Source organism: Balaenoptera borealis (genome assembly GCF_965194805.1).
Source record: "Balaenoptera borealis genome assembly, chromosome: 2".
Taxonomy (NCBI): Eukaryota; Metazoa; Chordata; class Mammalia; order Artiodactyla; family Balaenopteridae; genus Balaenoptera; species Balaenoptera borealis.
In genome coordinates, this window is record NC_138867.1 from 85,238,438 (window position 1) to 85,261,850 (window position 23,413).

Below are 23,413 nucleotides of genomic sequence, written 5' to 3' on the forward strand. Positions count from 1 at the left end.
AGCGTACGGAACGTGGGGTGAGCCCGCGGTGGCAGAGGCCAGCGTGATGTTGCAGTGGCCTGAGGAATGCCTTGTGTTCTCCCGGGGAAGTTGTCCCTGGGTCACGGAACCCTGGCAATGGCAGGCTGCACAGGCTCCGGGAGGGGAGGTGTGGATAGTGACCTGTGCTTGCACACAGACTTCTTGGTGGCTGCAGCAGCAGCCTTAGCATTTCATGCCCGTCTCTGGGGTCTGCGCTGATAGCCACGGCTTGCGCCCATCTCTGGAGCTCCTTGAAGCGGCAATCTTAATTCCCTCTCCTCGCACACCGTGAAACAAAGAGGCAAGAAATAGTGTGTTGCCTCTTAGGCAGGTCCAGGCTTTTTCCCTGACTCACTTCCAGCTAGCTGTGGCGCACTAGCCCCCTTCGGGCTGTGTTCACGCAGCCAACCCCAGTCCTCTCCCTGGGATCTGACCTCCAAAGCCTGAGCCTCAGCTCCCAGCCCCCGCCCGCCCCGGCGGGTGAACAGACAAGCCTCTCGGGCTGGTGAGTGCTGGTCGGCACCAATCCTTTGTGCGGGAATCTCTTCGCTTTGCCCTCTGCACCCCTGTGGCTGCGCTCTCCTCCGTGGCTCTGAAGCTTCCCCCCTCCGCCACCCACAGTCTTCGCCCGCGAAGGGGCTTCCCAGTGTGTGGAAAACTTTCCTCCTTCACAGCTCCCTCCCACTGGTGCATGTCCTGTCCCTATTCTTTTGTCTCTGTTTTTTCTTTTTTCTTTTGCCCTACCCAGGTACGTGGGGAGTTTCTTGCCTTTTGGGAGGTCTGAGGCCTTCTGCCAGCGTTCAGTAGGTGTTGTGTAGGAGTTGTTCCACGTGTAGATTTATTTCTGATGTGTTTGTGGGGAGGAAGGTCATCTCCATGTCTTACCCTTCCACCATCTTGAAGGTCTCCCCTCCATTTACTTTTATCCCAGAGTTAGCATAGTCATCTCAAGAGAAGAAGCAGGTATTGTGTAGCTTAATATTACTCCCCCTTCAGCCTCTTAAATTCTTTTTAGGATTTGATTTGATAAAATTAAGACTAGTTGTTACAAGCACTATGCTTCATGGAGAATATCTTAAAGTGGTAAAAGATGGTTCTAAATAAATAATTAGATGTATTAGTCTGAATTATATAACACAAATCTTTGTCAGAAAGTTGAACGTTATTTTTTTAATTTTAGGATGGAACTTAGATGTGTCATAGCTGTCATTCGTCATGGAGACCGAACACCAAAACAAAAAATGAAAATGGAAGTGAGGCATCAAAAGTATGTTTAAAGCGGAATAATTTAACCTTTCAGAGATAAGTTAAGATTTCTGATAGGTGCTTAGTTATTTTGATTAATACTCATATAGAAAAACTGTTTACCACTACTTGGCCATTAATATTTAAACCACTGGAAAAAAATAAAATCCAACAAAATCCATTTTAAATTGTGTATTTTAGCATCTGAAAATTACTGTGGCAATATCCATATATGGTCATCATCCTGACCTAGCTTTTATTTATTGTTGTAAATATTCAGTCTTGTGTTATTCTCTTACATTGCTTTCTGAGAATCATTAACTTCTCAGCCTTCTAGATGAAAATTAGTAGAATGAAAGTTTGTTACTTCTTTTCAGTTAATCTAGTGATTATTAGTTTGATACGGTTTAGGAAAATACTAAGTTTTATCAGTCAAAGTAGAGGAGCAACATCATATAGTGAAAGAGGGCACACAGTGAAGTCCATAGACCCCAAGTCCCATATCTATTATTAATTATTGTTTTAGTCCCATATCTATCATTTATTGTAATTATTTGTTTTAGTTTATAGAGGTAATATTGTTGCAAATGCCTAACAGTGCTCTGTCTTTCTTATAAGATTCTTTGATCTTTTTGAAAAGTGTGATGGATATAAATCTGGGAAATTAAAGCTCAAAAAACCAAAACAATTACAGGCAAGTGCATCTGATTTCTTGTTGGGTTTTAAATTGCTAATCGCAAAGTTACATAAAAATTCAATTCTTTATTTATTTTACAGGAAGTGCTGGATATTGCACGACAACTTCTTATAGAGTTGGGACAAAATAATGATTCCGAAATTGAAGAAAACAAGTCTAAACTTGAACAACTTAAGACCGTGTTAGAGATGTAAGTATCTTTTTGAAACACATAATTTTGGTAACTACTTATAGTGCTTTTTTTTTTAATATGTGTGACTTTTCACGTTAATTTCCTTCACAGTTTGAACTTTTTTCTCTTTATCACTGTATCTGAGGAGAAATTAGTGGACGTCTAACAAGAATTTTATTTTCATCAGTGAGAAAAGAGATTGTTGTATTGAGGGTTCTGTTTTAGTTTTAGTTTTGATGAGAAGATCAAAAGAGGGCATCACATTTAGATCTTGTATGAAGTACTACTTAGGATGAAGGCCACATTGCTAAGTTAACCACAGATTCAGTGCTGTTTAAGTGAAAAATAATTTTGAACTATGTTTTAATCAAGTGAAATTGGTACCACCAATATTCCTCTTATAAGCTTTATTTCTTTGACCACTTAAAATCGTTATTTCTTTTACTTTTTTAAAGACACATACATTTATGTTTTTGTATGTTTATATACTTTGGCATCTATTCAAAATTCTCCAACTTTTAAAGAGAAATTTTTATTGTATTTTTATTTTTAATGTGGTTAGAATAATTACCTAGGATACAGATTTTGTGCTAGGATATTTTGAAGAATTCAGCAAGGTAATTACAAATAGGAAGCATTAATATGTAAGATTTAGTTTTTGTCTAGGTGGATTTTAGTTTTTCTTTAGGAGATTGCATTGCATGCTTATTGAATATTGTCTGTTCTGTTTGCCACTTTATTTTTCAGGTATGGCCATTTTTCTGGAATAAATCGTAAGGTCCAATTAACCTATCTCCCTCATGGTTGTCCTAAGACATCTAGTGAAGAAGAAGGTATGTCACTATTAATGCCTATTGTGTTTTATTTACACACGACTTACTACTCGTTGTTGATTACCTTTGTAATCTTCTGTCTAATAGTTTAGGGGTTGGCCTGCTGAACAGAGGAAAAATAACATGGAGTTGTGTTAACTATGCCTTCTATCCTTTAAATAAAAGATGTTTTACTTTTTATCCTTTAGGTAAAGGATACCTTTTATTATTTTGAAAACTGCTTAGGACTTCTCTTTTACTCTTCTGAAAGCTTATTTATTTATAACTAAATGTTATTTAATGGGTCCCTATCCCATACAGGGTATACAGGAAGAAAACGTAAGTATGAAAAGACTGTTTAAAAAAATATGTAATCACCATATTTCTAAAATAGATATTTTTCTCCACCCAATAAATCAGAATAAGCATTTAAAATTAGTCTCCTAAGAGCAGTGAGCACAAAAGTTCATTTACTTTTCAAAAGAAAAATGGGCAGGGGTTTTGAAGCCATTTTATGGAGAAATGGAGATGCCCAATACAATAATGATAATAATAATAATCAGTCTTGCCTGTCACACTGGCAAAGTGTTTTCTTATTTTGTTCTTTTTCAAATGATAATAAAGAATGCTGATGAGAGTACAATGTGACAGGATTTCAGTTTACTGGTAGGATTGTAAATTGACATAACTCTTTTTTTTTTTTTTTTTTTACTTTGTTTTATTTATTTTATTTTTGGCTGCATTGGGTCTTCGTTGCTGTGCGTGGGCTTTCTCTAGATGTGGCGAGTGCGGGCTACTCTTCTTTGCGGTGCGCCGGCTTCTTACTGCGGTGGATTCTTTTGTTGCGGAGCACGGGCTCTAGGTGTGCGGGCTTCAGTAGTTGTGGCTCGTGGGCTCAGTAGTTGTGGCTCGTGGGCTCTAGAGCTCAGGCTCTGTAGTTGTGGCACACGGGCTTGGTTGCTCTGTGGCATGTGGGATCTTCCCGGACCAGGGCTCCAACCCATGTCCCCTGCATTGGCAGGCAGATTCTTAACCACTGTGCCACCAGGGAAGCTTTGACATAATTCTTTGAAAAGTAATTTGGCAATATATATCAAAATTTCAGGGGACTTCCCTGGCAGTCCAGTGGTTAAGCCTCCACTCTTCCACTGCAGGGGACACGGTTTCGAGCCCTGGTCAGGGAACTAAGATCTGGCATATTACGCAGCGCGGCTGGGGAAAAAAAAAACACTTCAGAAATTTTTCATATGCTTTGACCTTAATTCTACTTATAAGAATCTATCCTAAGGGGGTAATCAGATATTGAGGGAAAGATTGTTCTATAGGGATATTCACAGTGGCATTATTTGTAGTAGCAAAAATTGAAGTAATGATTATTTTAAATGCAAACAAATTTGATTATGTTGATCTTTATATATTCTAAAATTTGATATATTGCTCTTGTCACACCTTGTGATTAATAGCAACACAGATTAATTTTCTATATTTTGATGTTTATATCAAAAAAATCCATAAACAACTATAATTAACAAGTCAATTAATTACCTTTCTATAAATGAATGTTGGCTTGCATGGTAAAGCACATACAACTACTAACTAGCCCCAGGGGAAAGGGTGATTTTCTATCACTTTTAATGAATCATCAAATTCTTTAGTGCTTATAGTGCTAATTTTTAAATGACCTTTGTTTCTGTAATCCAACACAGATCTTAGGACGTGATAAAGAGCAAGTCAAAATTAAATATAGAAACTCAGACCTCCCCTATATCTGAGAAAATACTTTGGTCTGGAACATACATATTCTACAACTCCAAATTTAAAAAGCTGTTCTTGGCTATATTTTATTGTATATGTCACCCATAAGTTTAAATTATAATAAATATTAAGCTCTGTCATCTCACATCTTCTTGAAAGTTATGCAAATCACTGATTACTAATCATAAAAATGTGTATATCTTCTTCACTTCAGATAACATTAACTTTTATGTGACAGCACTGCAGGAGGCTCTTAATATAAAGCCAAGATCTGAATCCTGTCATCAAGGAGCTCTTAATCTAGTATATGTAGTACAACTAAATACATTGGGCAAATACCGTTGCTCTCATACCACTGAGGGCAGGGAAGGGAGAAGTTTCCTTTTAGAGAACTGGGAAGGAGGCTTCTTTCTAGAGTGTGGGAGAGATTTTGAAATTTTAGTAAGATTTTAACAGGTGGAGCAAGGGGTATTCCTAGCAGAAGCAACAGCCTACAAGATAGGTATGTTTAAGGAACAAAATAATTTACATAAGGGCCATATTCCACTGCAGAATAGACACAAAGAAAAAATTAATCTTGAAATATGTCTGTTTAGAAGAAAAAAACTTGACAATTGCTTTATTCATTCACATGTATCTTAGACAGCCGAAGAGAAGAGCCATCCTTACTTCTGGTTCTAAAATGGGGAGGAGAACTAACCCCTGCAGGCAGGGTCCAGGCTGAAGAACTTGGAAGAGCTTTCAGGTGTATGTATCCTGGAGGTCAAGGTAAATCTTGGAGTTTCTTTAATTCAGTTAAATTCATACATCATATTTTCAAATCCTAATTTTGAGATGTTATTAAATATTTATAAAAATACAGTGAGATAAAAATATAGCTTAAGTGATTTGAGGATTTATTTTCAGGAGATTATGCAGGATTTCCTGGTTGTGGTTTACTTAGATTACATAGTACCTACCGACATGACCTTAAAATATACGCCTCTGATGAAGGACGAGTCCAGATGACTGCAGCTGCTTTTGCAAAGGTATAAATAAATGTTTTTTAGAATTATTAGAATTTTCATCTAATATAGCATTTTAAAAGATTTTTACTAAGGTATTATTTTAATATTCTAAATTTGAAACTTCTATCTAAAGCCCTGAAATGGCAATGACAAATTGCATTATTAATAAAGTTTATTGTAAATAGTAAGCTTATACCTTGTGAAATTCAGCATGTAACAAGATAATTATTAAGATACCTTCTATTTTGCATACTAATTCTTAATCTGTTTTGGCTTTATTTTATGTATTTAGGGGCTGTTAGCTCTAGAAGGAGAACTTACACCCATTCTTGTTCAGATGGTGAAAAGTGCAAACATGAATGGCCTTTTGGATAGTGATAGTGACTCTTTGAGCAGTTGTCAGCAACGTGTGAAAGCAAGACTTCATGAAATACTTCAGAAAGACAGAGATTTTACTGCTGAAGATTATGAAAAGGTGGGTCTTACCAAACTCTTACATTGTCAAATATTACATGCACATACACATAGAAAAGTGCATAAAATGTAAACTTAGAGCTTATCATATTATAAAGCAAAGAGTTGTATAATCACTACAGAGATACAGAACGTTGGAACAACTCTAGCCTCTGTGTGTCCCTTCCTAGTTGCAGCCCCTTCCCTATCTGCTAGAAATAATCACTATCCTAACTTTTTATAGTCTTATCCCCAGAATGCTTATTTGGCTAAGTATGTATCTGTACCTACCATAGTCTCAGTTTGGGGTATTTTTTAAGCTTCATGTAATAGAATGTTTTCTTTTATGTCTGGCTTCTTTTTCTCAATATTATGTTTGTGAAATTCATCCATAGTTTTGAGAATTTTCAGAATTAATTTTCATTTCTGTGTAGTATTGTTTTCAGAGGTTGGCAAACTTTTTCTGTAAAAGACCAGATAGTAAATATTTCAGGCTTTGTAGATCACATATAGTTGCTTGTTGCATATTCTCTTCTTTTTTAAACCACCTTTTAAAAATGTAAAAACCATTTATTAGCTCACAGGCTATCACAGGTCATGTTTGGCCTAGTTTGTTGATCCATATTCTATTTTATGAGTATATGCCAATTTATATATGCTTTCTAATATTGTTATAGTTTGGGGCTGTTATGCTAATACTGCCGTGAATATCCATATATGCCTCCTAGTGTATATGAGCATATGTTTCTCTTCGGTGTATTCTAGGAGTGGAAGTGTTGTGCCCCACAGTGTGCTAATATTTCGATATTAGTAGATGTCAAACTGTTTTCCAAAGTCACTGAAGCAATTTATACTCCCACCAGAAGTCCATGGAAATTGTTATTGCTCTACATAGTCTCTATTCTTGGTATTTTCAGACCATTCAATTTTGCCTATTCTGAAGGTAGATGTATAGTAGTACCTCATTGTGGTTTTAATATTCGTTGACCATTTAGGTATCTTCTTTCATAAGGCCTGCTCTTCAAGTCTTGTCCTTTTTTTCTACTAGTTGCCTGTGTTTTTCTTATTGAATAGTAGAATTTCTTTGTTTATTTTGGATATGAGCTCTTTGTTATGTGTTCTAAATACTACCACCTATTCTGAGCCTTAATGATTTCCTTTGATAAGCAGAAATTCTTATCTCCCATGTATTTCAAGGTCAATTTTTTCCTTTATGTTCAGTGCATTTTAATGCATTATTTATAATACCTTTTTCTAATGTGGGGTCATAAGATATTCCCATATATGATCTTCTATAAACTTTACTGTTTTTCCCTGCACATTTATCTACAACCTAGCTAAAATTGACTTTTGTGTGTGCTATTGGATAAGGATGTCAAAATTGATGTTTTCCCCCCAACCATATGTACATCCAGGTGTCTCAACACCACATACTGAAAAGACCATCCTTTCCCCACTACTCTGTAGTGCCAGCTTTATCATATGTGGGTTCTCTGTTTCTAGAACGTATTCTTTTGTTGACTCTTGGGCCATTGAATAAGATCTCCCAAATCTCACATAGATCCTTCTTCAAGTTCTTCTTGGCTTTTCTTGTATTTCCGTATAAATTTTAAAATAACCTGGCCCAAAATCCTGTTGGACTATTGATTTAGATTGCATTAGATCTATAGTTTGTGAAAACTTACATCTTTAAAAAAAAATTTTGTGTACTTGTAAACGCTCCCTCTAAAAAGGTTACTGTCTGTTGCTGCTATGTACAAATAGTTTTTTTAATATTGACTTTATATGTGTCAACTTTATTGAACTTATATATTAACTTAGTAATTTATCTATAGATTTAAAAAAATCTTTTCAAAGCATATCCCCAGGTTTTTGTCTTCCTTTCCAGTTCTTATGTTTTTAATTCTTTTTCTTGCTTTACTTTAACAGCTAGTACCATCAAAGTGATAGTAAATAGAAGTGGCTTTTCTGTTTTTATTCATATTCTCAAAGGGAAATCTTTTTAACACTGTCCATTAAGTATGGTCTCTGTAGATTTTTCTAAAGCTACTCTTTTTCAAAATAAGGAAAATCCATTCTACTCCTGTTTTCTTAATAGGTTTTATCATGACAAGTTTTTAAATTTTATATTTTCTTACCTGTTAAACATCATATGATTTGGGGGAGAGGCTACCTTTGTTCCTAGAATAAGCTCATTTAAAAAAAATATATATATATCACTGGTTTGGGTTTACTAATATTTTTGGTTAGGAGTTTTACATCTGTGTTCATGAGTCATACTGACCTTTACTTTTTTATTCTTGTTGTCTTTGTCTGCTTTCAATATCAAGATTATGCTGTTCTCATAAAATTAGTTAGAGAGTCCTGTTTGGGGGGAATAATTCATGTATATATGTTTCAGTAAATGTTTGGTAAAATTTACTGGTAAATCCCATGGGCATTTTCTTTATGGGAAAGCTTGTAATTGTGGTTACCAGCATAATTTAGTAGTTTCCATTTATTATGTCTTGTGTCTGTATTAAGTTACATTCTTCTAGAAATTTGTGTATACAGTCCTCTTAAGTTGTTTGTAATGTCTGCAAGATCAGTAGAGATATTCCTTTTTGTTTCGTAACATTGTACAGTCTTCCCCCCCCTTTTTTTTCCTTGATCAGTTTTGCCATAGTTGATCAGCTTTATTAGTCCTTTAAAAGAACTGTCTTTCAGATTTGTTGGTTCACTAAATTATGCACTTATTTTCTATTTTATTAATTTTTATTGTTTAATATTTTATTCCTTCTACTTCTGTAGTTTTATTTTGCTCTTTTTCTAATTCTTAAAAACTAATGTCACTAGATGGATGCTTATTAACTCATGAATGTTCAATCTTTTGTAAAATACACACTCTAGGCCATAAATTTCCCTTTATGCACTGTTTTGACTGTTCATAAATTGAGGTTTATGCCATGTGGGACATTTTCTAATTTCCTTAGTGATTTCTTTGATCATAACGTTATTTAGAAGTGTACTTTTAAAATTTCCAAACCTATGCATTTTTAAGTTATATATATATATATATATTTTTTTTTAATTAATTAATTAATTTATTTATTTTTGGCTGTGTTGGGTCTTCGTTTCTGTGCAAGGGCTTTCTCTAGTTGTGGCGAGCGGGGGCCACTCTTCATCGCGGTGCGCGGGCCTCTCACCATCGTGGCCTCTCTTGTTGTGGAGCACAGGCTCCAGACGCGCAGGCTCAGCAGTTGTGGCTCACGGGCCTAGTAGCTCCACGGCATGTGAGATCCTCCCAGACCAGGGCTCGAACCCGTGTCCCCTGCATTAGCAGGCAGATTCTCAACCACTGCGCCACCAGGGAAGCCCTTAAGTTATATTTTTGTTATTTCTAACTTTGTATCATTTTGGTAAAAACAAAAATTCTTGCTGATTTTTTTTTGGTCTGTTTTTTCTTTCTTTACTGTTGTGTGTTAAAATTTCCCACTATAATTGTGGATTTTTCTTGTCTTTGTAATCTCTTAAGCCTTGCTTTACATGTTTTGATGTCATGCTATTAAATGCATACAAATTAAGAATTGGAATATTTCAGTCAGTATTTTTGCCTCAAAATTTACTTTGTCTGAGATTAATATAGCTACAACAGTTGTTTTTTCTTTTACTTGGTGTTTGTACAGTATCTTTTTTATCTTTTAACTTTCAGTCTTTCTGCAACTATACTTTTAGATGTATCTCTTAAAATCTGCATATAGATTTTTAAAAAATTTGTCATGAAAATCTTTGTTTAGGACAATTATTTCATTTATATTATAAATTACTGAAATTTGTATATGAATCTATTATCCTTTTAAGTGCTTTATATTTATACTGCCTATTTTTATTTTTCTCTCCTTTCTTGCTTCATTGGAATTGGTACTTTTTATTTATTTATTTCCCTGGTAGTTTGAAAATTATATTTGATTTTACTGTTTGTTTTGTCACTACCCAAGAGATAACAATAGGCTTCTGTGACATCTGCAAATTGAATGTTTACATCATGCTTTTATCCTCTTCCTGGACAAAGCAAGGACTCTAGAACTAAAGTGTTTTTCAAACTTACTTTACTAAGAATCATCTGGGGTCTTGTTAAAAATGCAGACTCCAGTTTACCCCTTTTTGAACCCTAAATGCAGAGTTTACCAGAGTCTCACCTTTGAAAATCCTGGACTTCACTTTTGTCCCCTTAACCTAAAAGGATATTAAAGCTCTACTCTTCTTCTCTGCTGTCTATTCAGAATCAACAAATGTCTCCAATGCAAAAAGAGCCTTAAAAGCCAGTATCACTCTCTGGATCTCTGACCTATGAGTTTGGTTTCCATAATTCTTAATATCTTATCTCTCAGATACCTTAAAGCAGAAGTATAGAAGTTCTTTGCCCAGGATTTTTACTAATCTTCAGTGGTTAGATTGGCCTAAACTACCTAGTTCACCATAACAAGAAGTGGAATTCCACTTTACATTTTTATATTTATACAAACTTATTTGATGGGGTTAAATTACTTGCCAAGCGAAGTTTCAACAGTGAAAATTGAAACTATTTGTCCTTAATGGCTTTTGTTGACTTGCAAAAAATCTCATCACAAAGGCATTTACATGGTGGTTAAGAGCACAGCTTTTTAGCCAGATGACCTGCTTTTTTATCTCACTCTTTGCATACTAGTGGTTTGCTCTTAGGGAAGGTGCTTTAACCTCTGTTAAGTACCTCATCTGGAAAAAGAGATGAAAATAATAGTCTCAAGGTTATTACATGTCAATATATGTCAAATGGTTAAACCATATTTGCAAATACCAAGTGAATCAGCAAAATGTCTGCAAAATGTTAGAATAAAATCTCCTTGTAAGTTAGAGTACTTCTATTAGATTTTCCCTGTGGATAATCTAATGTTAGCTAAGGTTTAGGATTTTTTTAACATGAAATTTTGAGGTTTTAATTTCCTCCTTGATCTTATTTCTGTATTTTGGGGGTCATCTTAATTTGTAGTTTGAAGTTATTCTCCAGCTACTGGGAAATTTTGTATATTGTTCTCTTGGCCAATTGAGCATAACCAGATGTAAAAATATATACTCTATTCATTTGTAGCTTACGCCATCTGGAAGCATTTCTCTTATCAAATCAATGCATTTAATTAAAAATCCTGTGAAGACCTGTGACAAAGTGTATTTCTTGATACAAAGTTTGACTTCTCAAATCAGACATCGAATGGAAGATCCCAAATCATCAGGTAAATATTTTGTTTTCCTTAGATTAGAAAACAAATAAAAAGCACTATCTAGTTGCTATAAACATTTTTAAATAAGATGCGCCAATCATAAAAAAATCAAGCCTTTAATGCTATATCTAGCATTAGATAGGTATGTCTAGGTATAATTTGAGTTAATATATATCCAGCAAAAAAATAATAGTGAAGTTATAATTGCTTTTATCTGTGGTAGCATGAAAGGGATAATAAAACATTTTTATTTGGTTAATTGTGTAGCATTACTGTACAGTTCAGCAGCAAATAGGCAGCATAATAAGAAGGAGCAAGCAACAGGAAGGTGATCAGTGCTCTGGCTCTGAGATTAGCTTAGTTAATAACTTGGGCAACTAACGTATGTAACATATGGAAGGTCTTCTATAAAACCAGTTCCTAACCCATGTATTTATACCTTTATTCAAGTCTACAAAATATATAGTTGCTAATAGTATATGCTTATGATAACATTTCCTAGCTTGTTAACAATTTTACCTTTGATATTTAAGAAGTTTCTAACTACCAATTTTTAATATATATTCTTTAACTGATTTTTAAGTTTAATATACTAAAACTGTTATGTTGTTTTAGATATTCAACTTTATCATAGTGAGACCTTAGAGCTCATGCTACGTAGATGGTCCAAGTTGGAGAAAGACTTTAAAACAAAGAATGGAAGATATGATATTAGTAAAATCCCTGACATATATGACTGTATAAAATATGATGTCCAGCATAATGGTTCCTTGAAATTAGAAAACACAATGGAATTATATAGGCTTTCAAAGGCATTAGCAGATATTGTTATCCCTCAGGTAAGTAATTCCTACATATCAATTTTCTTGTACTGTTATATAGATACTTTCAAAATGTCTATCAGTGGATAAAAGATAGTTGGTTTTTGTGTCCCAGTAAACCTATAATTTTAAAAAGGAAAGTAACTAATTATGAATTTATATTTTAAACTTTTTGTTATATTAAATCATTGTTTGATTTTTTTAATAGTTTGTAGTGACTTTTTAAAATTTAAGAATTGATACTCTTAATAATAATATGCTAACAACAAACAAGACAACTGAAAATAGGATGGGATAAATCACTTAAGTATTTATTGGGCATTTATTGTGCACCTACCAGCTCTGTGCTATGGGAATGTGTGCAAAGTGGGAGAAAAAGGTAGTTGTGTACCTATATAAATTTTGGAAGTTTTTTTTACTTTATGTGGAAGTATTTTGAAAATAATATTTAGAGGCCAGGATGTAAGTAGTTATTTGTGGGGTGTGGTAGAGGTGGAAGGGGGGCCTTTTCATTATAGGAGAGTAAAAATAGAGGTGTAACCAAAATTCAGATAACTGAAATGTAATTAAACAGAGAATCAGATGATAATAAAGAGACAGGTGACAAGACAAGTTGAAATAAGAGATGTGTTAGAAGAAAACAGTTGCAGATGCCCTTTGGAGAACTTTTTTCAACTCAATTACTAAAAGATCATTTGGACATTGTAAAAGGGAGATTGGAGTAAATCACACATTCCAACTGTGAACCAAAGTTAAAAAGCAGGAAAAATGAAATACAGTTGATTTTTGAACAATGTGGGTTTGAACTGTAATGGGTCCACTTATATGCAGATTTTTTACAATAGTAAATACTACAGTACTGCACGATCCACATATCCACAGTTGAATCTGCCATGGATGCAGAACCACAAATCAGTTATTCTCGAATTTTCAATGGTGTGCAGGGTTGGTGCTCCTAACCTCCACGTTGTTCAAGGGTCACTGTACATGAAAAGTGTAAAGATTGTATATGAAAGTAGCCTCACTTAAAGATACTCATATATAGAAAACAGTGGGAAGGTTCCTTAATAACTAAAGATAGAACTATTTTATGATCCAGCAATCCCACTCCCATATATCCAGAAAAGATAAAAACTCTTAATTCAGAAAGATACATGCATTCCAGTGTTCATAGCAACACTGTTTACAATAGCCAAGACATGGAAACAACTGAAGTGCCCATCAATGGATGATTGGTTTAAGAAGATGTGGTATGTGTATGTATATATACGTATATATATATATCTACACACATATACATATATATACACACACACACATATACATACACACACACCATGGAATATTACTCAGCCATAAAAACAAAATATTGCCATTTGCAGCAACATGGATGGACCTAGAGAGCATCGTACTAACTGAATTAAGTCAGAGGAAGACATATATTATATGATATCACTTGTATGTGGAATCTAAAAAATAGTACAAATGAATCTATATTAAAAAGTGGAAACAGACTCATAGACATAGAAAACAAACTTACGGTTACCAAAGGGGAAAGGGAGAGGGGGGATGATAAAGAGTATGGGATACACACTGCTATACATAAAATAGATAAGCAACAAGGATTTACTGTATAGCACAGGGCACTATATTCAGTATCTTGTAATAACCTATAATGGAAAATTATCTGAGAAAATATTGGATTGGCCAAAAAGTTCGTTCGGTTTTTATGTTCTAGAAAAACCCGGACGAACCTTTTGGCCAACCCAATATATAACTGAATCACTTTGCTGTACATTTGAAACCAACACAATACTGTAAATCTACTACAATTAAAACTATACTTCAGGACTTCCCTGGTGGCACAGTGGTTAAGAATCCGCCTGCCAATGCAGGGGACATGAGTTTGATCCCTGGTCCGGGAAGATCCTACATGCTGAGAAGCAACTAAGCTCATGTGCCACAACTACTGAGCCTGTGCTCTAGAGCCCGCGAGCTGCAACTAGTGAGCCTGCGCACCACAACTACTGAAGCCCACGTGCTCTAGAGCCCATGAGCCGCAACTACTGAAGCCCGCGTGCTCTGGGGCCTGCAAGCCACAACTACTGAGCCTGCGTTCTGCAACTACTGAAGCCGGCATGCCTAGAGCCCGTGCTCCACAAGGGAGGCCACCACAATGAGAAATGCATGCACTGCAATGAAGACCCAGCACAGCAAAAAAAAAAAAAAAAAACTATACTTCAGTGTCCTTTTCCTAATATTCACAGAATATCCAGGAAAAACTAGAGACTTTGAAAAACTGGGAATTCAGACTGCACAACTTACCTATAAGTATTTCTGTACATGTTAAAGTTTAGCTTATTCTTTCAGCATGAAAGAACAACTATTTATTTGTTTGGTCAGTATATATGATGTAGACAGGTTTAAGTATATTGTATAAATCAGTGATTTGAAAATAAATTCTCTTTACAAGAGGATAAAAATATCTCATACTGCAAGAATATGTCTTTGGGCCTCACTATAAGAAACATAGACTTAGAAAACAAGGACTTAGTCTCTGACATCTTTCATTTGCTAAATAGAAGAGAAGTTTTATTCTGCAAAAGAGGTTTTATTTTACACAATAAAAAGTTGTATTTTTATAACAGATAAGATATTTTAAGATTAACATCAAAATGAACACACTAAATTCTGCAGATCTCGGTTTTAGCTACATGGTATAGATATTATAGAACTAACACTGATTTCATTATAACTCGTTCGGTAAAGTTACTAAATCAACATCCATCTTTGTTATGAAATTCAAGATAGAGAATTCATTCAAATTTTACGTACTAATAAATCTGAGAAAGAATGGTTACTCTTAATTCTGGTAAGCATGTAATTAGTTTGCATTGGAAGCATACATAAGACTGATTATTTTTCATCGTTTTGGATTGCTTTGACATTATTCCAAGCTCAGTGCATCTTAGTTGTACTTATTCTTACAATGAAGATTATTTCAAAGTATACTTTTAACAGATAGGCTGTAAATATGTGACCCTCTAAAATATTTATTGTAGGTATATGCATTTTTCAAGGTAGGCTTTCAGTATATCTGAATGTTTCACCTACTCAGTGGCTAAATAAATACACTAATGATTTATTAGCATAATCATGTCTGTGTTGTTACATGGCTTATTTAATCTCAAGCCTCTTCTTTCTCAGTTATGTATACTAAACATTCTAGAATTGGGAATGAAAAGTTTGTTTCTAAGAGTTGGGCTCAAAAGAAAACTTACGTATTAATGAGTTTTAGATGATAATTTTTCCTACTTACATAGTGTCTGTATTTTAGGTACATTAGTTATATAGCTGAAGAAATTTCCACCATCTCCTTGTAACTTAAATTTTTATAATGAATTTTTTTAAAGCATTATAATTAGAAGAAACACTAAAGATTAGAGATGGTAAGGAAAGATTTGAGACATCATTTGTATCACTCAACTTATCTGTCATGCTCAACTATTCTCAGTCTCACTTATAGTAATTTTCTTATGATGCAATTAGGTTAGATTTTCTCAACAGTCTGAGAACTTATTTGAAGACATCTCCAATTATTTATCTTGGATAAATTATCTTTGAAGTCTTAGGGCTCTTTGGACAATATTATGCCCAAGCTTCCAGGAATCAGTCTTAGTTTTGTCCAATTCATAATTAAATTTTGATAATTTTATAACTTTAAAAACAAAGGTCTTTTTATTATGCTTTCCTCAAGTTCCAAGATTATAAATTGAGGAGAGGGCAGAAACTTGGGATTTCTTCCTTTTTAAAGAACTGTTGAATTCAGTTAAGTAAATATTATGCTTTGTTACTTTAGTCTCCATGGACAAGATTTAGGTATTTAGGTATCAATCACTGAACAGATAACTCAAATTGTAAACATATTTATAGTAATTGTAATAAAGCTGTAATTTGTAATGGAAAAATGAGAAATTTGCACGTTTACTTGACAAAGAATATTTCAAGCTTAGAGACTTGATGACTTAGTCAAATAGTGTAATATTTTGACTAGATTAATAGAGTATTGCTATCTTTGCAGGAAAAATGTAAATGTGTTCTGCTATGTCTCCAAAAAATCAATTTTCACTCTTACATTGCATTAATTCTTATAGCTATGGTGTGTGAATTATGTAATTCTAATCATATGTAAGCTTAAGTATGATCAACATGATTTTTTAGTTACTTTGAGAATTAATAGTTTTAATTATGGTAGGTATTTTTGCTGTGATAAAATCAACTTTTTAGCCTCAGTGCTCAGAAAATAGCCCTGATTTACAAATGATACTTAAAAATTGGGAATTCCCTGGCGGTCCAGTGGTGTGGACTCTGTGCTTTCACTGACAAGGGCCTGGGTTCAATTACTGGTCGGGGAACTAAGATCTTGCAAGCCGCACGGCATGGCCAAAAAAAAAAAATGGTACTTAAAAATAATCACAATGGAATGTGACATCAGCATCATGGTGGTGTGACATGCTCCCTTTGTCTCTCCCCTTCAATCTACAACAGTAAAACATGCATAACTCAACAAAGGTGCCTCTGCTCAACACACCAGCATGCCACAAAATTCCATACATCTGTATACCTGAAAGTGGCTGGACTGAAACATATAGAGGAGGTGGAACCAGGGGAACAGTACAGGCGGTACCTGTGATCCCAGACTCCTAGCCACAGTTGGCTGAGCCTGCAGCCTCAGAGAACCCAGGAGCGGTGGCACACACGATTCCAGACTCTCAGCTTCAGTGGCATCCATGGCCACAAGGAACCGGGCATTAGTGACAGTGGGGCCTGCAACCCCAGCCAGGGAGGTCCCTGTAGCTCTCACTACCCCCTGCAACTGCCTGTAGTGGCAGTGCCCTTGAATGCTACAATCCTGGACACAGCAGGGGTACCTGTGACCCTGGCTCCCTCACCCACCTTATTGGTCCCCTTGTAATGGTGGAGCCTAAAACCTTTGAGACCCTGAACACCGTGGAGGTGCCTCCTCTTCCAGTGCCCTAGGCAATGACACCAGCACCACCAGCAACAACAAGGCACCAATGACCCTGGAGGCACAATAGCAACAACGAGCACACCGGGTAACAACTCTAGCAGGTGTGGTGGACTGTCAAAAGTGTCATTTCTCAAATATGACCAAAGGCAGCTCACGTAAGAAAAACCAAAATCTTGTGCTATAGTGCAACCTACTGGAAAAGAGAAAAAAGGCCTCTAAATACTAATCTGTTGAATTGTGAGAACGAAGTTTAAAAAAACACTTTACTTAAAGAAGAAAACTCTTCACACTTCAAATGTGCCAGCAGAGGAACATAAAACACCATAAAGAACCACAGTAACACAGTATCACAAAGAGAAAATGACAGTTCCCCAGAAACTGAACTTAAAGTCTTGGAATATTGTAAACTAACTGGTAGAGAATTCAAAATGGCTATCATTTAAAAAAAAAAAAAAAAGCTAATATGAAGAAACTCAGCGAGCTTCAAGAAAACTCAGAAAGGTAGTCCAGTGAGCTCAGGAATAAAATGAGTGAATAGAAGAAATACTTTACCAAAGAGACCAAAAAAACTCTTAAAAATATGTATAGCTGATTCACTTTGTTATAAAGCAGAACCTAACATACCATTGTAAAGCAATTATACTCCAATAAAGATATTAAAAAAAAAAACCAAACAGAAATTCTGGATCTGAAGAATTCAAGAAATAAGATGGAGAATGCATTAGAAAGTATTGGAAATAGAGCAGACTATATGGAAGAGAGAATTAGTGAGCTTGAAGATAGAATTATGGAAGTGCTACAGGTAGGAGAGGAGAGAGAATTAAGATCTAAAACAATGAGGGAATTCTTTGAGAACTGTCTGATTCTATTTGGAAGGGCAACATCAGGATGCTGGCTGTCCCAGAAGGAGAAGAGAGGGGGAAGGGAACAGAAAGTTTATTTAAAGAAATAATAACTGAGAACTTCCCAAATCTAGGGATGGAACTGGATATACAAGTTCATGAAGCTAAAAGAATTCCTAAATCCCTAAATGGTGAAAAAACTGTAACCTATCCCTCTAAGATCAGGAGCAACACAAAGATGCCCATTCTCACCATTCTTATTCAATATAGTATTGGAAGTCCTAGCCAGAATAATTAGGTAAGAAAAAGAAATAAAAGGGATCCAAATTGAAAAGGAAGAAGTTAAACTGTGACTATTGGCAATGATATGATTTTATGTTTAGAAAACCCTGAAGACTCCTCAAAAAAACTGTTAGAAGTAATAAATACAGAAAAGTTGCAGGGCATAAAATCAACATACAAAAATTTGCCGCATGTCTATACACTAACAACAAACTAACAGAAAATGAAATTAAGAAAATCCCATTTACAATCTCAACAAAAAGAATAAAGTACCTAGGAATAAATTTAAGCAAGGTAATAAGAGACCTGTGCACTAAAAACTGTAAGACATTGTTGAAAGAATTTGAAGACCCAAAGAAATGGAACGATATCCCATGCTCGTGGATTGGAAGAATTAACATTGTGAATGTGACCATATTACCTAAAGCAGTCTATAGATTTAATGCAATTCCTGTCAAACTCCTAGTGACATTTTTCACAGAAATAGAACAAAAAATTCTAAAATTTATATGGAACAAAAGACCCCAAATAGCCAAAGCAGTCCTAAGAAAAAAAGAACAAAGCTGGAGTTATCACACTCGCTGATTTCAAATTATACTACAAAGCTATAGTAATCAAAACAGTATGATATTGACAGAAAAGCAGACATGTAGATGTATGGAACAGAATTGAGAGCCCAGAAACAAACCCGCACATATATGGACAATTAGTTTATAATAAAGGAGCCAAGAACATACAATGGAAAAAGCATAGTGTCTTCAATATAGTATTGGGAAAACTGGACAGCCACATGCCAAAGAATAAAACTAGACCACTATATCACACCATACACAAAACTCAAAATGTATTAAAGACTAGAATGTAAGACCTGAAACCATAAAACTAAAAGAAAACATAGTATGCTCCTTGAAGTTGGTCTTAGCAATATCTTTTTGGATATGTTTCCTTGGGCAGGGAAACAGAAGCAAAAATAAACAAATGGGACTACATCAAACTAAAAAGCTCTGTACAGTAAAGTAAATCATCAACTAAACGAAAAGACAACCTACCGAATGGGAGAAGATATTTAAAATCATATATTCAATTTGGGGGTAATATCCAAAATATATGAAGAACTCATACAACTCAACAACAACAAAAAAACAGCCTGATTAAACAATGGGTAGAGGAGCTAAATATTTTTCCAAAGAAGACATACAGATTGCCAGGAGGCTCATGAAAAGATATTCAACATCATTAATTATTAGAGAAATGCAAATCAAAACCACAGTGAGAGATCACCTCAGGCCTGTTAGAATGGCTGTTATCAAAAAGGCAAGAAATAACTAGTACTGGAGAGGATGTGGAAAAAAGTGTGGTACACTGTTGGTGGGAATGTAAATTGGTGCAGCCACTATGGAAAACAGTATGGAGATTCCTCAAAAAATTAAGAGTAGAAATACCCTATGATCCAGGTATTCCACTTCTGGGTATTTATCTGAAGAATATGAAGACTCTAATTCGAATAGATACATGCACCCTGTGTTCATTGTGGCGTTATTTACAATAGCCAAGATATGGAAAGTGCCCATTGATGAATGGATGGATGAAGAAGTAGTATATATAATACAATGGAATACATAAAAAAGATACAATCTTGCCATTTGTGGCAACATGGATGGACCTTGAGGGTGTTATGATAAATAAGTCATTCAAAGAAAAACTAATACTATATGATTTCACTCAAATGTGAAATATTAAAAATTTTTTTAAATAAATGAACAAACCAAGCAAAACAAACATGTATTTATAGAGAAAAGAGTAATAATTACCAGAAGGGAAAGGGGGTGAATTGAGTATAGGGGGTAAACTGTATGGTGATGGGTAGAAACAACTTTTGGTGTTGAGCATACTGTAGTTTATACAGAAGTCAAAATATAATGTATGCATGAGACATGTTATAAACCAATGTTACCTCAGTAAATTAAATAAATAGTAAAAGAGCCTCGATGGTATGATGGAAGATAAGAACATCTAAAGATTATATTTGTTATTAAGAGTCTTAATTGAGATGGCACACATTTATTGAAGTTTGAAGATCATTTCTTTGGTGATTGTATTATGAAATGCAGAGGATTCTTTATAATAGCATTTGCAATATAAAGTCCAATGATACTCTCATTAAATATCACCACATAATAAGCTTTCAAATATCTTCATCTGTTATTTTAATCAGTTCTTTTTATGGCAGAAATATTATAAGAGAACTTGGGTATCTAACAATTAATTATTTGGTCCTAGTTGGTTGTGGCAGCTTGCTTTTTCAGCTCTACAAAATATGTCACTGTTTTGAAGGGAAAGGTTTTTTTATTATGAAAGTAATATATCTTTGTTATAAAATTAGAAAATATAGATATAGCCAAAAAAAAAAAATCAGTATGCCATTACCAACTAGAGAAAAACATTTCACTGTTTTGGAAAATTCTAAAAGGCCTTTTTCCTTAAATTCATGGATAAAATTTTTTTCATAAATTTGTATATATAACAAATGTATTCTTTGCAAAAATGGAACCAGGAAATGCATACTATTTTATAACCTGATTTTTTTTTTCTTGGCATCAAGAAATTTTTTCCAAATCAGTAAAGCTAAATATACTTCATTTTTCCTAATGGCTGAATGATGTGATGTAATAATAACTATTTAACCAATTTCTCACATTTGGAAATGTGGATTCTTTTACTTTCTTTCACTCTCCTTATACATATGTCTTCTACATACAATCAAGATTTCCAGAACTCTTTTACCAGTTTTGTTACAGACTAGCAGTGTATGAGAGTGCCTGTTTCATTACACCTTGCTAATAACAACAGAAAAATTTCCTTTGATGATTTTAATTTCAACATTTTCCTTTTGTTTACACATACATACACAATTGCATACATATTTCTTTTTTTCATACCAATTTCACAGTCATCTATGTTGGTGAGATTATTTAACCAACCAAGCTTTTGTGTTTAAGGTAAATGACCCAAGAGGTTCCATCTTCATACGTCTTCCATCTAATCAGTCAGCCTTTTCTTTATTAGGCAGTTTTGAGATTTATTATCCATACTAAAGTTTTGCCATCTGGGAAGTACCTGATAACAGGAAGTAGCCTTTAAATACAGGTATCCCAGAAGGAACTTGGAGAGAAAGAGTGTGCCTGTTTCTTCCCTCTTTTCTACTCTTCCTTCTTTCCCTCTCTGTCCCTGCCTCCCTCCGCCTCTACCCCACTTTCTGCCCTCTTCCTCTTATACCCTCTCTTCCCATCTACACACACATCGCAGATTTTTTTCTTATATCAGGTCATTTTCTCATCTACCCCTTTGGACTAATTTTTATTATAATTATTACAATTACTATGTTTTCTTAACACTTTGGATTGTAATTCCTCATTTAATTAACTTATAATGTTATAGAGCTCATTAAGTTTGATAATTTCATGGCATTTTTGGCTAACCACTAGTTAAAACTTCTACAGTATTGGCCAAAGGCTTTTAAATAATTTGTTAACCTTTTTAATTTTTGACATCCAAATAGACAAAAATTTCATGGTTTCAATTTATATTTCTTTCTGTATGTTTATTGACTATTTGTTCTGTGCTTTCGTGTTTGTGCCCTTAATCCATCTTTCTTTTAGGGTTGTTTCTACATTTAAAACCTGATTGAGTTGAATACTGTTCATAAAGATTACATTCATCCATTCATCCTATCCTCTTTAGAAATTACTTTCTTTTTCATTTCCACCAAAAAAAAATTCTTCTAATTATACTCAATACTTTGGGGAATAGTGTACTTGAAGTTGCAGAAATGTAAACTAGGAACATTGTATAATGTTCAGAAGAGGCTTAATAAAAATACTTGTCGCTCACTAAAATTCTTAAATTTAGTAGTACCTTTACTGGAGTTCTTTATTACTATACCCTTTTTCTAATGTTGTGTATTTTCTGCTCAGGAATATGGTATAACTAAAGCTGAAAAACTGGAGATTGCCAAAGGCTACTGTACTCCTCTAGTTAGAAAAATTCGCTCAGATCTTCAAAGGACACAAGATGATGACACTGTAAATAAACTCCACCCTGTGTAAGAGACTGTACTGGTATTTAAGTCTATAGGCATCTGTTTTTGCATTCTTCAAATCTAATTACTTTTTAATGTTCCTATGGCTAAATCAGGAGTGTATCACTTGGCACACTGTGGAAATAAATATTACCTAGGTATTTCTAATAGTTAACTTCCAACCAAGGTTCTTTTTGGCTCCAAATTGGAGAAAAAACTGTGGCAAACAGGGAAAGGGGATGTGTGTTATCATTCACATGTGATCATCAGTGATCATCCTCATTCAGCAGTATTAACATCTGTGAGCTTCTTTAGTGCTGTGACCTCTTTCATTATTAATAAAGGTGCTTAAATGACCTATTTACAGTGAACTTGACTAATATTAACACTTCTTTGACTAATCTCAGTGGTCCCAGTTAGTTCCAGTTATCTTCATGTTAGAGGAATAGCTGCTAAGATAACGCCTCAATTGTGATTGGAAGAGTGATAGATTTGCTTACTATGTTCTTTTACTTCTAGTAAGATTAAATTCCATTTTACAAAATAATTTCATTAGTTAAGTTTTAACTGCATGGTTATGTTTTAACACTGTCTGCTCCTTACTTTAGGTATTCCAGAGGTGTTCTGTCACCTGAACGTCATGTCCGTACCAGATTATATTTCACCAGTGAAAGTCATGTACATTCTTTACTGTCTATTCTTCGCTATGGTGCCTTATGTGATGTAAGTAGAATAAGTTATATAAATCTATTTAACAAATATGTGTTATTGAATTTGTAATCGAATCACTAACACCATTTTTTACTGTGCAGTTTTTAATAATTTATTATTTACCATCATTTGTCAAGGGTATACTGTATACCAAGCACTCTGCTAGATGTTGGAGATAATGACATGTTCTCTTCCCTTTGGAGAAGATCCATTTAAGCAAACAATAATACAAAATATTGTAGGTGATG

General features: G+C 34.4%; 1 protein-coding gene across 19 annotated transcripts in view; it reads left to right on the plus strand.

Moving 5' to 3' along the window:
- PPIP5K2 (diphosphoinositol pentakisphosphate kinase 2) overlaps positions 1-23,413 on the plus strand; it is an 81,209-nt gene that overhangs the window by 29,632 nt on the left and 28,164 nt on the right. For 16 of the 19 annotated variants that reach the window (XM_082375241.1, XM_082375246.1, XM_082375242.1 and 13 more), the window contains exons 11-21: positions 1,202-1,288; positions 1,885-1,964; positions 2,048-2,153; positions 2,883-2,968; positions 5,345-5,470; positions 5,609-5,730; positions 6,002-6,184; positions 11,270-11,411; positions 12,015-12,238; positions 22,351-22,478; positions 23,063-23,177. In XM_082375241.1, the coding sequence (XP_082231367.1) occupies positions 1,202-1,288; positions 1,885-1,964; positions 2,048-2,153; positions 2,883-2,968; positions 5,345-5,470; positions 5,609-5,730; positions 6,002-6,184; positions 11,270-11,411; positions 12,015-12,238; positions 22,351-22,478; positions 23,063-23,177 (1,399 nt within the window). Of the gene's footprint in view, positions 1-1,201; positions 1,289-1,884; positions 1,965-2,043; positions 2,154-2,882; positions 2,969-5,344; positions 5,471-5,608; positions 5,731-6,001; positions 6,185-11,269; positions 11,412-12,014; positions 12,239-22,350; positions 22,479-23,062; positions 23,178-23,413 lie in introns of all 19 variants that reach the window. The other 3 variants (XM_082375239.1, XM_082375248.1, XM_082375250.1) reach the window with 2 other exon arrangements.